This window comes from Nelumbo lutea, chromosome 1 (genome assembly GCF_056320005.1).
Source record: "Nelumbo lutea isolate HS-2025 chromosome 1, American lotus-T2T, whole genome shotgun sequence".
NCBI classification, from domain to species: domain Eukaryota; kingdom Viridiplantae; phylum Streptophyta; class Magnoliopsida; order Proteales; family Nelumbonaceae; genus Nelumbo; species Nelumbo lutea.
In genome coordinates, this window is record NC_142684.1 from 59404977 (window position 1) to 59417895 (window position 12919).

General features: G+C 38.7%; 1 protein-coding gene across 1 annotated transcript; it reads left to right on the top strand.

Annotated features, from left to right (window-relative positions):
* The first annotated feature begins 11235 nt into the window (after positions 1-11235).
* On the top strand, positions 11236-12555 carry LOC148874756 (small ribosomal subunit protein uS2-like). Its single transcript, XM_088966419.1, has 2 exons — positions 11236-11661; positions 11756-12555. The coding sequence occupies exons 1-2, from the start codon at positions 11526-11528 to the stop codon at positions 12316-12318; spliced, it is 699 nt and encodes a 232-aa protein (XP_088822545.1). The 5' UTR covers positions 11236-11525; the 3' UTR covers positions 12319-12555.
* The last annotated feature ends 364 nt before the right edge of the window (positions 12556-12919 follow it).

Sequence of the window (12919 nt, forward strand, 5' to 3'; positions counted from 1 at the left end):
ATTATTTCTTCTCTGATCAACTCATCATTAAATTCTCCTATCCACAACTATTTTAAAATTCCTTAGAAAATTATAAATAGGAAAATACAATTGAAAAACAACAAATCCACCAGCACACCACACTTTAATTACTTGTCATAATTGGTTGGGTTAGCTTAATAAATGCATGACGAAAACCCAATATTGTTTTTATGAATTAGCTATTCTAGGTGTTTTAAAAATTAAAATTACAAATCTAATAAAGCCCAAAGATATTAGTAGAGCATACATAGGGTCAGGTTGGTTGAACCTGATACCAACTTGATGTAGTAAGATGAATATACTCTGATGTAATAGAATGTCAAGCAGTAAGATGAATCTACTCTGAATCCAACTTGATGTAGGCTGAGGAAGAGTCCCTCAAACTTTGTAATAGAGACTTCATGCTTGTCAAGGTGCAATTTGACTAGCAATATATAGAAGGATTAATCCCACCCATCACTATAAGAAATGAGAAGGAGAGGAATCACTCAACACCTTTATCAAGTCAATCACTTAATGTAGCCAACCCACATGTTTGATTGGATGAAGGATTACTCAATCCAAAAGAAAAGAATATGATAGATTGCTGAATCAAAATACCAAAAAAGGAACTTATTTTGGCATAACTTGATAAGAATCTATAAAAGAATATGATAGATTGTTGAATCAAACAATATATGACCTGCATTAGCAGTTTCCCTTGTCTCTATAATATTCTTTTCTGAAAACATATTTACTAACAAAGTATATGTATTCATAGATAGGTCCTGTATTCAAGGACCATCCATAAGGAACTATAATAATAATAAAGAAGTGCAATGGAATAAACAATTTCCTTCCCAATGAAGCATTTGAGAGGCAATGAATTTCATTGTTAACTACCAATTAGAATCTAACCGTGACATTCATTGCCAAATGCCTATCATTTAAAGGGCTTTACTTAGGTTCTACCATGGTTAGACGAAAGTGTCCAACCACCTCTTGATTTTTATATCTAAGGCCCCGTTTGGTTCATGGTAATAGAGGCTTGGAATCGGAATTGAAATGAACTATTCCAATTCCAACTGTTTGGTTGGGTGGAATGGGAATCCCTATTGGAATGCCATTCCCCCATTTGAGGGAATGACCATTCCCTCCCCCTCGCTTGGGAATGAAATCCCATTCTTGTTGATTCCAATCTTCATTCTCCTGCCTGTCTGAACCAAACAGACTATAGACCATCCCGATTCCGATTCTGATTCCAAAGGATTTTGATTTCGACTTCAATTGTGTCCGTTTGATTTGCAGTTGGAATCAGAATCAGAATCAGAATTGGAATCAAAATAGTCCATTCCCATAATCTGTTTGGTTCAGACAGGAATGAGAATGTGAATTAAAATCAGCAGGAATGTGATTTCATTACCAAGGGAGAGGAAGGGAATGGCCATGCCTTCAAATGGGGGAGTGCCATTCCAGCAAGAATGGGAATGGAATTCCTATTCTGCCCAACCAAACAGTTGAAACCAGAATAGTCCATTACAATTCCGATTCCAAACCCCAATTCCTGTGAACCAAACGGGGCCTAAATCCTAAATCTTACACCCTCAACACCTAAACCCTAAAATTTGAGTGGAGCTATATTAATTTATTTCATGAAATATTCCACTAAACATTTCTAAAACCCAAATTGCCTTTATGCTATATTATAAGACCATTTTACTCTTTTCACTTAGTTTTTCTAAAATCTAAAATCATTAGTCTCACTTGCTTCTCTCTACTTTCTTTCATCACCAACTTCATTCGCGTGTTCGTGGGCTAGGAGGCAAAGTGCTAGAGTCTATAAGTTGAGGGGGCTAGTGTTAACACCCCATAAGTACAAGGTTGCTATCTTTAGCATAATTAATTATAAAATAAATAATGTTAACTAAGACTCAACTAAGAAGGAAACCAGACCTGCAATCCAGCAGCTCATAGAGTTGCTCAAGGAGCCAAATCCTTTATTGGTATTAGTTGGACAGATGAGCCTCGTGAATGTTTTCCCACAGGCAAGTGAAAATGATGATATTCAGATGTAAATGGGCAGGCCTTCAGATTCATATCATTTTGAGAAGTATAGAAATTGCAGGATTTGAGTTGTTTCTTTTGGTTTTACTTCACCAATGATTATCACCTTCCACCCAAATTAGTTAGTCTTTCATAAAAAAAAATAAAAATATAAATAGAATCCAATCTAAATAGTAATTGCAGAGAAAAAGGCTTTGCTGTAGCTTCAAATTTTGGATTTTTCCATCATGTGACTGTTCTGTATCAGAACCCACCACAATTACTCCTCTCATGAGATGCGTGATCCAGCAGCAGTATTCCTCCATTACTTCATATCTACTACCAACATGCATTATCAACACTGTCCCAACCAGTCATTACAGTCATACATTGGGAACACCTCTTCATCAATGACAACAGAGATGTCTCCAATGTCCCTAATATGCAGCTGCAGTGGCCTGGCCTGTTGGCACAGGGTTGGAAGCGTTCTATTGGTAGTAGGTCCATACCCCTGGCCACCGATTGCAAATGCACACAGCCCCAAGCTTCTTCCATAAATTCTAACTTCTCTACAGTTCATGTTTAGTCATGTTAATCCCTAACAAGAGCTTCTAGAGGCATCAAACTTTTGGGCTTTTGCTTTTCCAGTTCTGTTTCAGAAATGAAGAAATGAAGAAAAAGGCTCAGAAATGAAGATATAAAGAAAAAGCGTATGTTAGATCACTTTTAGTCATGTTTTTTAAAATGGAACTGGACAACGAACTGGTCAGGGGTTCGGTTCTCAGGTCAAACGGTTCAACCGTTCAAACCGAATGGATGGTCCGTTCTAATAAAAAAATAAAAAGAAAATAAAAATCGATCAAACAGTTGAACAGTTCAAACAGTTCGACCTCCCAAGTCAGCAGTTTGCTAACCAAATCAACGGTTTTTGGGGAAATAACTACTCTAGGGTAAAACAAGTGACCGGTTCCCAGTTTTTTTGATCCAACCATCCGGTCTGATCCAGTTTTGAAAACTATGCTTTCAGTCATGGTGAAGTGAGTCTTACTAGCACTTCTAGAGCTTTTTCCTTTTTTCTTTCTTCATCTCTATTTTCTTATTTTAGTGAGAGTTGTGGAATGCATCCATGGGTGTGGTGTGGTTCAACCCATATAATTTGTCTAAACAAAACAAATCCAGTGTGATGTGAACTAATCCAAACTAAAAGATTTCGGATATGACAAAATAAATATCACACTCTAGATAGATTAGGATTACATCAGACTTCTAGATGGATTAGGATTATCCTCCTTCTGTTCCAAAGTAGGACTCTGTATTAACATGGCCCTCTCATGCATTATCCATTATTAACTAACCGATTATTGTTCATCACTTTGTAACTCATATCATCTACAACTCTTGATCTCTAATTGTACTTATCATTTCTATTCCTTTTCTCTTTTCTTTTTGTATATGTTCTCTACATCTCGACCTCTCGAGTCTAAGGAATGTTGCTCCTATTGGCCACTCTCGTGATGTCTGGTTCAAGCTTCATGATCAGATGAAGCACCCTCCCCACTGACACTCACAATGGAACGATATAATCAACTAATCCAGCTTCTCTATGAGGTTAAGTCTCTTCCACCTACTGCTAATCTTGCTGGTATGTCCTCTCCCTTACCTCCTCCACCTTGGCACACTACCACTCGCCTTCTTACCCTTTCCGATGTGTTTTGTTTACCAAGTTTTAAATTTAACATACTTGCTCTCTGTTAGTAAACTTACTAAATTGTTTCGTTACTTTTTATCCTGATCAGTGCTTGTTTCAAGACCTCTTGACCAGGACGGTGATTGAACTGGATAAAGAATCTAGAGGTCTATACCATTTTATTGGCGACAAACTGGGACACCCACCCACTGGACCCCTAAATAAATTTAGAAATATTTTTTCGAACCACTGTTCACCTAATGAATCTCATTTTTCTTGTGGTATTTGCCATATTGCAAAACAAACCGGTCTTATTCCTTTTCTCCATAGTTCAATTTCTCTCAATTGTTGATGATTATACTTGCTCCACCTGGGTGTTCCTTATGCAATTTAAGTATGATACACTCAAATACTTTGAATATTTTTTTTAACTACATTCGAACCCAATTTGGCTACACCATCAAATCTATCTATACAGACAACGGTTAGGAATTTTTTTCGCAACCCATGCAGCATTCACTTTCTGACATCCCACAGGGCACTCCATTACCACTGTTGTTTTTCATCCCCTCCATCAAAACGGGGTTGTCGAATGCAAACACCATCATCTACTTAATTTCGCCTGTGCCCTCCGTTTTCAGTCAAGTCTGCCTCTTGCTTTTTGGGGTGATTGTGTTCTCACCGTAACCTACCTAATCAATTGCAAACGCACTCCACTCCTACAGGGGCCGTCGTTACATCTTCATTGATTACCCCCATGGTCAAAAGGCTTACAAAGTATATGACCTCCTCAACCACACCATTTTCACCAGTCGCAACCTCATTTTTCATGAAGAAGTCTTCCCTTTCTCCTCCATCTCGTTCCCTTCCACTCCAACACCGGTTATTCTTTGGCTTGTTACCGAGGTCATTCTTCTCCCATCCCACTATGAGTGCCTATCAAACTGCCTTCACTTGACCCCTCTCCATCATTGGCACATCACCCACCTTCTGACACCATACCTACAAACCCTAAACTAGGGGTAAGCATGGGTCGGTTTGATTCAGTTCCATGGTGCATAAAACTTGAAACCTACCCTATACGGGTCGATTTCAGTTTTTGGAACCAAAACCTATCCTGTGAGGGATGGTTTTAAGGTTGATTCTGGCCTTAGCGGTTCCAAGGTCAGTTCTAGGGTCTACTCATGGAACTTGTCCTTCAACAACTTGATTTTCAATAATGATAATATATAGTTTAAAACTTATATTATCTTTATTGATTAAATTAAGTAATTTAATATGGAGATTATCATAATAAATTAATATATGGTTGAAAATTTGTTATTATAATTTAAATTTTATAAATAGTACATTTTACATTATTTATTATACACATACAAATATTAGAATGAAAACAAATGGTCAAATCATTTAACTAACTCAATGGTCAAGTGAGACCATGGCTTTTATAATCATGAGTGGTTGGGCTCAAATCTTCACATCTTTAAAAATATTTTGGGGTTTATTTCAAAGCAAGTTTGGTTCCAAGGCCAATTCATCGGGTGGGTTTGAGTAGGGTAAACCTCTAGACCTTGGAACCGACCTTGGTGGGGGTCGGTTTCCAGAATTTGGAACTAGACCCTACCCCCAACACCCAATCGGTGATCTACGAGAGAACGACATCCTCCATGGTATCTTCGCAATTATTGTTTCTCAATTCGCTCACCATCGGTTCCATACAAGTTACATCTCTAACACAATTTCTTACCATCGTATCTCTCCTTCTCACCTTGCACTCCTTTGCTCCATTACTGCTTACACAAGAAAATCAAACCTAGACAATTATTGACATACCCTCAAGCAAACATGTTATTGGTTGTAAATGGACTTATAAAAGTATAATTCAAATGGCTCCATTGAGCATTACAAAGCCCAGTTTGTTACCAAAGGCTTCACCCAATCCAAAGGGATTAATTACCATGAAACATTCACCCCGATGGCCAAAATGGGCACAGTGCCTTCTAAATGTTGCCACCATCAAAGGCTGATCCGTTGATCTCTTAATTGGATATAAACAATGCCTTCTTGCATGGAATCCCCGATGAAGAGTGTACATGCAACTCCCATTGGGTTTTACCACTAAGGAGGAGAACAAAGTTTGCCACCTCCAAAAATCTCTATACGGGTTGAAGCAGGCCTCCAGGAATTGGTTCTCCAAATTCTTCAATGCTCTCCTAGAAGCCAAGTTCACCCAACCAAAGGCCGACTACTCAATTTTTGTCCTTCAATCTGGTACTTCTTTCACAGCCATATTAGTGTACATGGGTGATATTTTAATTGCCTGTAATGATCCCACAGCTATCTATATGTTCAAACAGTTCATCCATTTCAAATTTCATTTGAATGGCCTCGACCCACTCAAATATTTTTTAGGTATTGAAGTTGTTCAATCAAAACATGGCATCTTTCTCAATCAATGTAAGTACATCATGGACATTGTCTCTGATACCGGGCTTCTTCATGCCAAACTAGTCAAGTTTCCTATAGAGCAAAACAATACTCTTGATAGGGATGATGGGCCTCTCATGCTTGACCCCTCCATATATAGTTTATTCTATCAATTTTCTTAGTCAATTTTCATTGGAATGCAGCACTACGAATACTTCGCTACATTAAAGGGTTCCTTGGCCATGGCATCCTTCTCTCTTCTCATAGTTCTCTCACCATTCATGTCTATTGGGATGGTGATTGGGGCAGTTGAGCTTCCACTGCCATTCTGTCAGGTTTTTGTGTGTATCTTGGTGATAGCCCCGTCTCCTGGAAATCGAAGAAGCAAGCTACCATTTCTCGTTCTTCCATTGAAGCCAAATATCGCTTCATGGCTAGCATCACTTGTGAAAACCGATGGTTACATTACCTTTTGATTGATCTAGTTTGGGATCATCCCTCACCATATCAGCTCTTCTATGACAACAAAGCAGCCATATCTATTGCTAGTAATCTTGTGTTCCATGAGAAAACGAAACACATCGAGATTCACTGTCAGTTGGTTCAAGAAAAGGTCTAATTTGGACTGCTACAACTCACTCACATATCCTCCTCTCAACAAATTGTTGGCATCTTCACCAAGGCATTGGGATATTGAGACAACTTTCACACTCTAGCATACAAGTTGGGGAGGTATTCACCGTCTTCTCCCCAACTTAAGGGGGAGGATTAACATGGCCCTCTCATGCATTATCCATTACGTGGATAAGCTCTTATCCTTTATCCATGTAATGGATAAACACCTTAGCTATCCGATTATTGTTTATCTCTTTGTAACCCATATCATCTACCACTTGATCTGTAATTGTACGTATCCTTTCTATTCTTTTTCTCTTTTCTTTAGTATATATTCTCTTCTTGTACAGTCAAACAATATAGTGAATTTTATCTTAAACCATTATTTCATAGTCCTTATCTCCAATATGTCCCCTCAAACTCAATGGTCTGGCAATAACATTGACTTTGGCCTTGAGAGAGAGAAACCAGATAATAAAGGGATAAGAGATTCATCATATGGACGCCCAGAGATTGCGGAATAAGGGGGCAAATTTCAAAAATTTTCTCTCTCCTTCAACTGGGAATCGCATTCCCTATTTAGAAAATCATATTTTCAATGATCATTCTTGAACCATAAACTGAACCAGATCTGAACCAAAATAGAGTAGGAGAGGATTATACCTAATACGGAGAAATAGTATCCCCCAACGAAGGTGTTCACGCCCAAGGAAGAATCCAAAGACTGCTCCCACTGAAGATGGCGTAGTGCAGGATGGAGCAAAATCAGCAGTGTTCTTCTCCAAGAACTCTGTCCTTCGCAAGAATCAGCAGGATGGCACGTGAGCACAGCTTCCTATCAATTCTTTCTCAAAGAACTGATGTCAAGATCGAATCTTGACTTCTCCCACAACTGGAGATCGAACTGGCAAACAGGGCGGCAAGAACAGGGAGGCGACAAGAAAGAATTCTGCAGGGATGCTTAATTCTTCCTTCTTTTGATTTCAGCACTAAAGAATATTTGAATGAATCATTCTCAAGGCTGCCACCCCCTCCTTCTTTTGTTAACCTAAAAGATCAGCTCCTAATCCAATCAGGATCTACTTATCCAAATCATATTTGGATCAGCCTTCTTTTTAGGTGATAAGGATAAACCCTTATCTTATCTGAAGATTAGATCAGCTTTCTCCTAATCTCATTAGGAGGTTTCTAGATCTGAATCACATTCAGATCTGGACTTTCTGAGTGGATAGGGTCAAGACCCTATCCTATCAGCTAATCCATCTCAAAATTCACCCCATAATTAACTAATTAAATAGCCCAGTTCGAAATGGGTTTTAGGCCCATTAAGCTTATGTGCTCACTTAACCTTCCTAACTGCTGCTCAGTTGGACTCCCTTGTATGGCGTGGGACCCAAGCATTAATCTACACATCAGCCACATGGGTTCGGCCCAGCCTTTGTTACAAGGCCTGGTCGAATACACTGTTATGGACAATGCACCCCTTGAAACCCATCAAATGGACTTTATGGGCCCAACACTTACCCTAAGTGGTCTTTGGGCCAAGCCACCTTGTAACACCCAGGGACTGTGGGCAGATGCAAGATTAGCCCATCATGTATTATCCTCAATGGTCTTACACTTAACCTCTCAACCCATAATGATCATACACTGCCCGACAAGAGAGGACATCTCCCTCGGTTGCAAGAAACAGTGTTGCACTTTCTGCTTACATGGATCCCGGGAATTAAAACCTTTTGCAAATCATTTCGAAACCATAATATATATACTTTTATATCTCATATAAAATATATTTTGCAAAATAGGTCTCACCGATTAAAATCGACTGTCGGCAGTCTTGGTTTCCATCAGTGAGAGTGCATCCCCGATCATTACCTTTGTCCGACAAATGGGCTGATCCTGTCACTATGATCACCCACTCAAATGAATTCTCAGACTGTCCCAACACACCCAGGTTTTGACCCCCGCTAAGGATCTCACTGATTGGTATATCAAAAACAGCCCAATCCGACACCTAGTGCAGTATCATAATCGAGTCTAGGGGTCGGGTGTAACTTTTTAGTTTTGCCCATCAATCTCCAAGGTCCAGAGCAATACTAGAAATCTGGTCAAGTTCATAGATTCAATTAATCCTACATTGTATGTGCCTAGGGTCTCACCCTGGCAGCTGAGATAGGCCACCCCAACCGACTTGGTGGCACCACAGTGTCAGCCTTGTTAGGATAGGTCTCCCCAGACCAACCCACTGGCTGTGAATATTCTAAACTAACATGAGTCTCATTATGTGTCCAGTTTAAGGGTATTACACAGAAACATACCAAGAGAACATGAATCAAATATGCACTTTTATTCATTTACAATAAACTCATAAAGTACATCATTCTATTTGAAGCTAAGGGCATACAAAATTGTCCAACAACTCAGTATGCTTTTAGTGAAGATATCGGCCAGCTAGTAATAAGAGAAAATACGCTAAACTGAGAGAGATCCATTTGTAACCCAGTCAAGTATAAAATGATAGTCCACTTCAACATGTTTAGTACAAGCATGATAGACTGGGTTGACAACCAAGCATGTCGCACCTATGTTATCACACTATAAAACCGGGGTGAGAGGGCATCTGAATATGTAACTCACATAATAGAGACTGAAACCAAATGAATTCAATAGCAAGATTGGCAAGGGCTCTAAAATTTAGCTTCATTACTGGAGCGAGCAATGGTGGGTTGTTTGTAGCCCACAAAGAGGCTAAGTTAGAACCAAGGAAAATGGCAAGACTTCCAATAGAGCACCAATCATCCTGGCACCCCGCTCGATCGGCATCATAGTAATCATTGATAGAAGAAGACAAATCAGCATGAAAAATCAATGTATCACTAATTGTACCTTTCAAATATCTTAGTATGCATTTAACAAAGTCCCAATGAACATCTGTTCGAGTCCAAAGAAATTGGTAGGCCTTGTTGATGCTAAAGGTAACATTCGGCCTTGAAGTGGTAGCATATTAGAGAGAACCAACACTGCTACGATATTCAATGGGATCTTCAAGAGGAGTACCATTGTACTTGTAGAGAGAGAAGTTCAATGGTATGGGAGTGGAGACGGGTTTACACCCTTCCATCATCTTGCGCCAATGCAGAATATTCAAAATATATTTTTGTTGTGAAAAGTAGAGTCCTGTAGAAGCCAATTCAGCTTCAATTCCCAAAAAATAGTAAAGAGTGCCTAGGTCTTTGATGGTAAAGATGGCGACAAGTTGTGAAATGAAGTGAGAAATAACTTTTGCACTGTTTCTTGTGACTAGTAAATCATCCACATAGATAAGAACAAATAATGAGATGCAATTATTATGATAAATGAATAGAGAAGGATCAGAAAGAACTTAGTTTGGAGAACCAAGTTCGAGGAGCTTGTTTGATTCCATATAATGCCTTCTTGAATTTACAAACATAATTAGGGAATGGATGATCCTCAAAACCCTGAGGTTGTTTCATATACATCTTGAGATAATTCACCATCCAAGAATGCATTATTTACATACAACCTAGTCCTAACCCGAGCTTTAACCCAACATCATCTTGAACTAGGCTTGGGATTAGATATGTTGAGCTTCGTAGCTCAATTTCTTGATAATATGTAGATATGTATATCACAAAATGTTGTAGTTCAAATTGGTTGAATTGGGCTTGGGCTACCTAAGGCCTCAACCCAAGCCCAATCTAAATTTAGGTTAGGCTTGAGTTTTTTGGCCTAAGCCCAACTTGAAATTGAAAATTCAAGCCCAACCTATACAAACTTTGGTTGAGTGGGTTGGGCTCAGGTTAGGCTTACTCAAGCTGCACCCTTTAACTCCTTTTGACTCAAGTTCTTTTGACAAAGCCCATGCATGGCACCGGTCCCCACTAGCCTATATATATATATATATATATATATATATATATATATATCATGGTTTGACTCCTTTGTCCAACAAGCAGAAGTGAACTGATGACCTATTACCTAGAGTTAAAAGCTATTCGACCTCTAAGATAGTTTTTAAAACATTAATTGATTTTATTTGTTGAGTGAAGCAAATAATATTTATTTTAAAAATCAATTTAATTGATTAATTAACTTAAAGATTGACTGTATTTTAAATAGTAAGTTTTTTAGTCTATTAATATAATTATTCATTGACTATATCCATCAATATAATTATTTTTTATTAATAATTGTAATTTAATTAATATATATAATGTATCAAATATTATAGTTAAATTGAAATGGATATTAATATACATAAAAGTTAATGAATTTAATACTCTCAGTAACGATAACTAATTAATTTGTGTTCAACAACCCCACCATAATATACGTTAACGAATTTTTTTCTGTCATGAAGTATTTTTGAATTACTTCGCTATCAAGAAACAAAAGAGCTGAGAAAGCAAGTAACTAAACCTGCTATGCCCACGCTTCGTATTGTCCCGCCGGCGATCGTCGACGGAATTCCCCTGTTCCAAGAACATGAAGCTCGTCAATCTTTCTCTTCGCCGGGCATCAATTTCGTAATAGGTTTTCCAATATCGATTAGGAGTCACGATTCTCCTGCTGCTTCTTTTCAGAATTTAGAGGTGAAATCCTAATTTGTTTTGAAGTTCTAGTTGCAGACAGTCAGGGAGTCCAGACAACTTCTTTATATATAGACCTTCACAGAAAAACAATTTACAGGCCTCGACAGTTGAAAGACGTCCTAGTTTTAACCGTTGCTGCCATGGAGACGTTCAAGAGACTATCGATGGCTGAGAAAGAGGCCGACCTTCGATTGATGCTGATCGCAAATGTCCATCTCGGGGCGAAGAATTGTGACCTTTTCATGAGAAAGTACGCATTGAAGCAAACATCTGACGGTAAGATTCTCTCTCCCTTCTCCTCCTTTCTTCTCTCGGTAACAGAGCAGGCTGCAGGCTTTCTTAAGCTTTACACAGTTTCCTTTTCTCTCAGGCGTCTTTATCATCAACCTCAAAGAGACATGGGAGAAGCTTGAGCTCGCAGCGAGGATCATCGTTGCCACAGAGAACCCAGAAGACGTCGTCGTTCAATCTTCAAGGCCGGATGCCCAGGATGCTGCCATGAAGTTTGCAGAGCTCACCGGTGCACACCCAGTTGCCGGGAGACGCTTCTTGCCGAGCACGTACACGAACCATTGCCAGTCTGCGTTCAGAGATCCTCGTCTGCTCATCGTGGCAGACCCTAGAGCTGACTTCCAGGCAATGGAGGAAGCTGTTTCACACGGCAACGTTAGGATTGTAGCGTTCTGTGACACTAATTCGCCGTTGAACTACGTCGGAATCGTCATCCCCGGGAACAACAAAGGGAAGAACAGCGTTGCATGCTTGTTCTGGGTGTTGACCAAGATGGTTTTGAGGATGCGTGGTGTAGTTCGGCTGGGGAAGTCATGGAAGGTCGCTGTTGATGACTTCATCTGCAGAAAGACTGAGGTGGTGATCACCAAGAAAGAAAATGAAGAAGAGGAAGATGTTGTTGAGTTTCATTTGGATGCTTAAGTTGCATCAGCCATAATTCCTGCTTAGTTATATTAACTGCTGTTTTCCTTTCTCTTTAATGCATATTTATTTATGAGTTCTGTATCAGAAATCTTGTTTGTAATTTTCATGGCAGCTGTTAAAATTCAACTAAGTTCACTGATTAGGAATTAGGATCATGGAATTCTGTGTTTTTCTTTCGTTTAGGGGGATTAAGACCCACCCAAATTCTAATAGTAGGCTCAGTTTGAACGCAAATTAAAGACGGATAATTTTTACTTTTACTATTCTTTAATTTAATTCTTCCTGTTTTTTTTCAGAAGTTTCCATTAATTACTTGGCTTTTTTTTTTTTGAAAATAATTCATTTCAAATCTGCTGATTTCGTGTTGCCACGAAATTTGAATTCCATCTAGCCCTAAATCCAAATAAATAGCCATGGTTCTCATGGATACCTTTTAGAATTCTTGCCTTGAATTCCAAGGCAGGTTATTTTCAAAATGAAAACCCCTTTTATGATTGTAGTTGGATAAAATACATAAATTGTTAGAATTGTTTTGTTCCTCAACCCCAATAAGACCCATATCCACTAGTTTATCTATTCGATAAATTTAATTTGGATT

What these genes read in the sequence shown, in the direction of transcription:
- LOC148874756 (XM_088966419.1), top strand. Translation starts at nt 11,526, where the DNA reads ATGGAGACGTTCAAGAGACTATCGATGGCTGAGAAAGAGGCCGACCTT. An exon ending in ATTGAAGCAAACATCTGACG is followed by an intron (nt 11,662 to 11,755) that starts GTAAGATTCTCT and finishes CTTTTCTCTCAG; the next exon opens with GCGTCTTTATCATCAACCTC.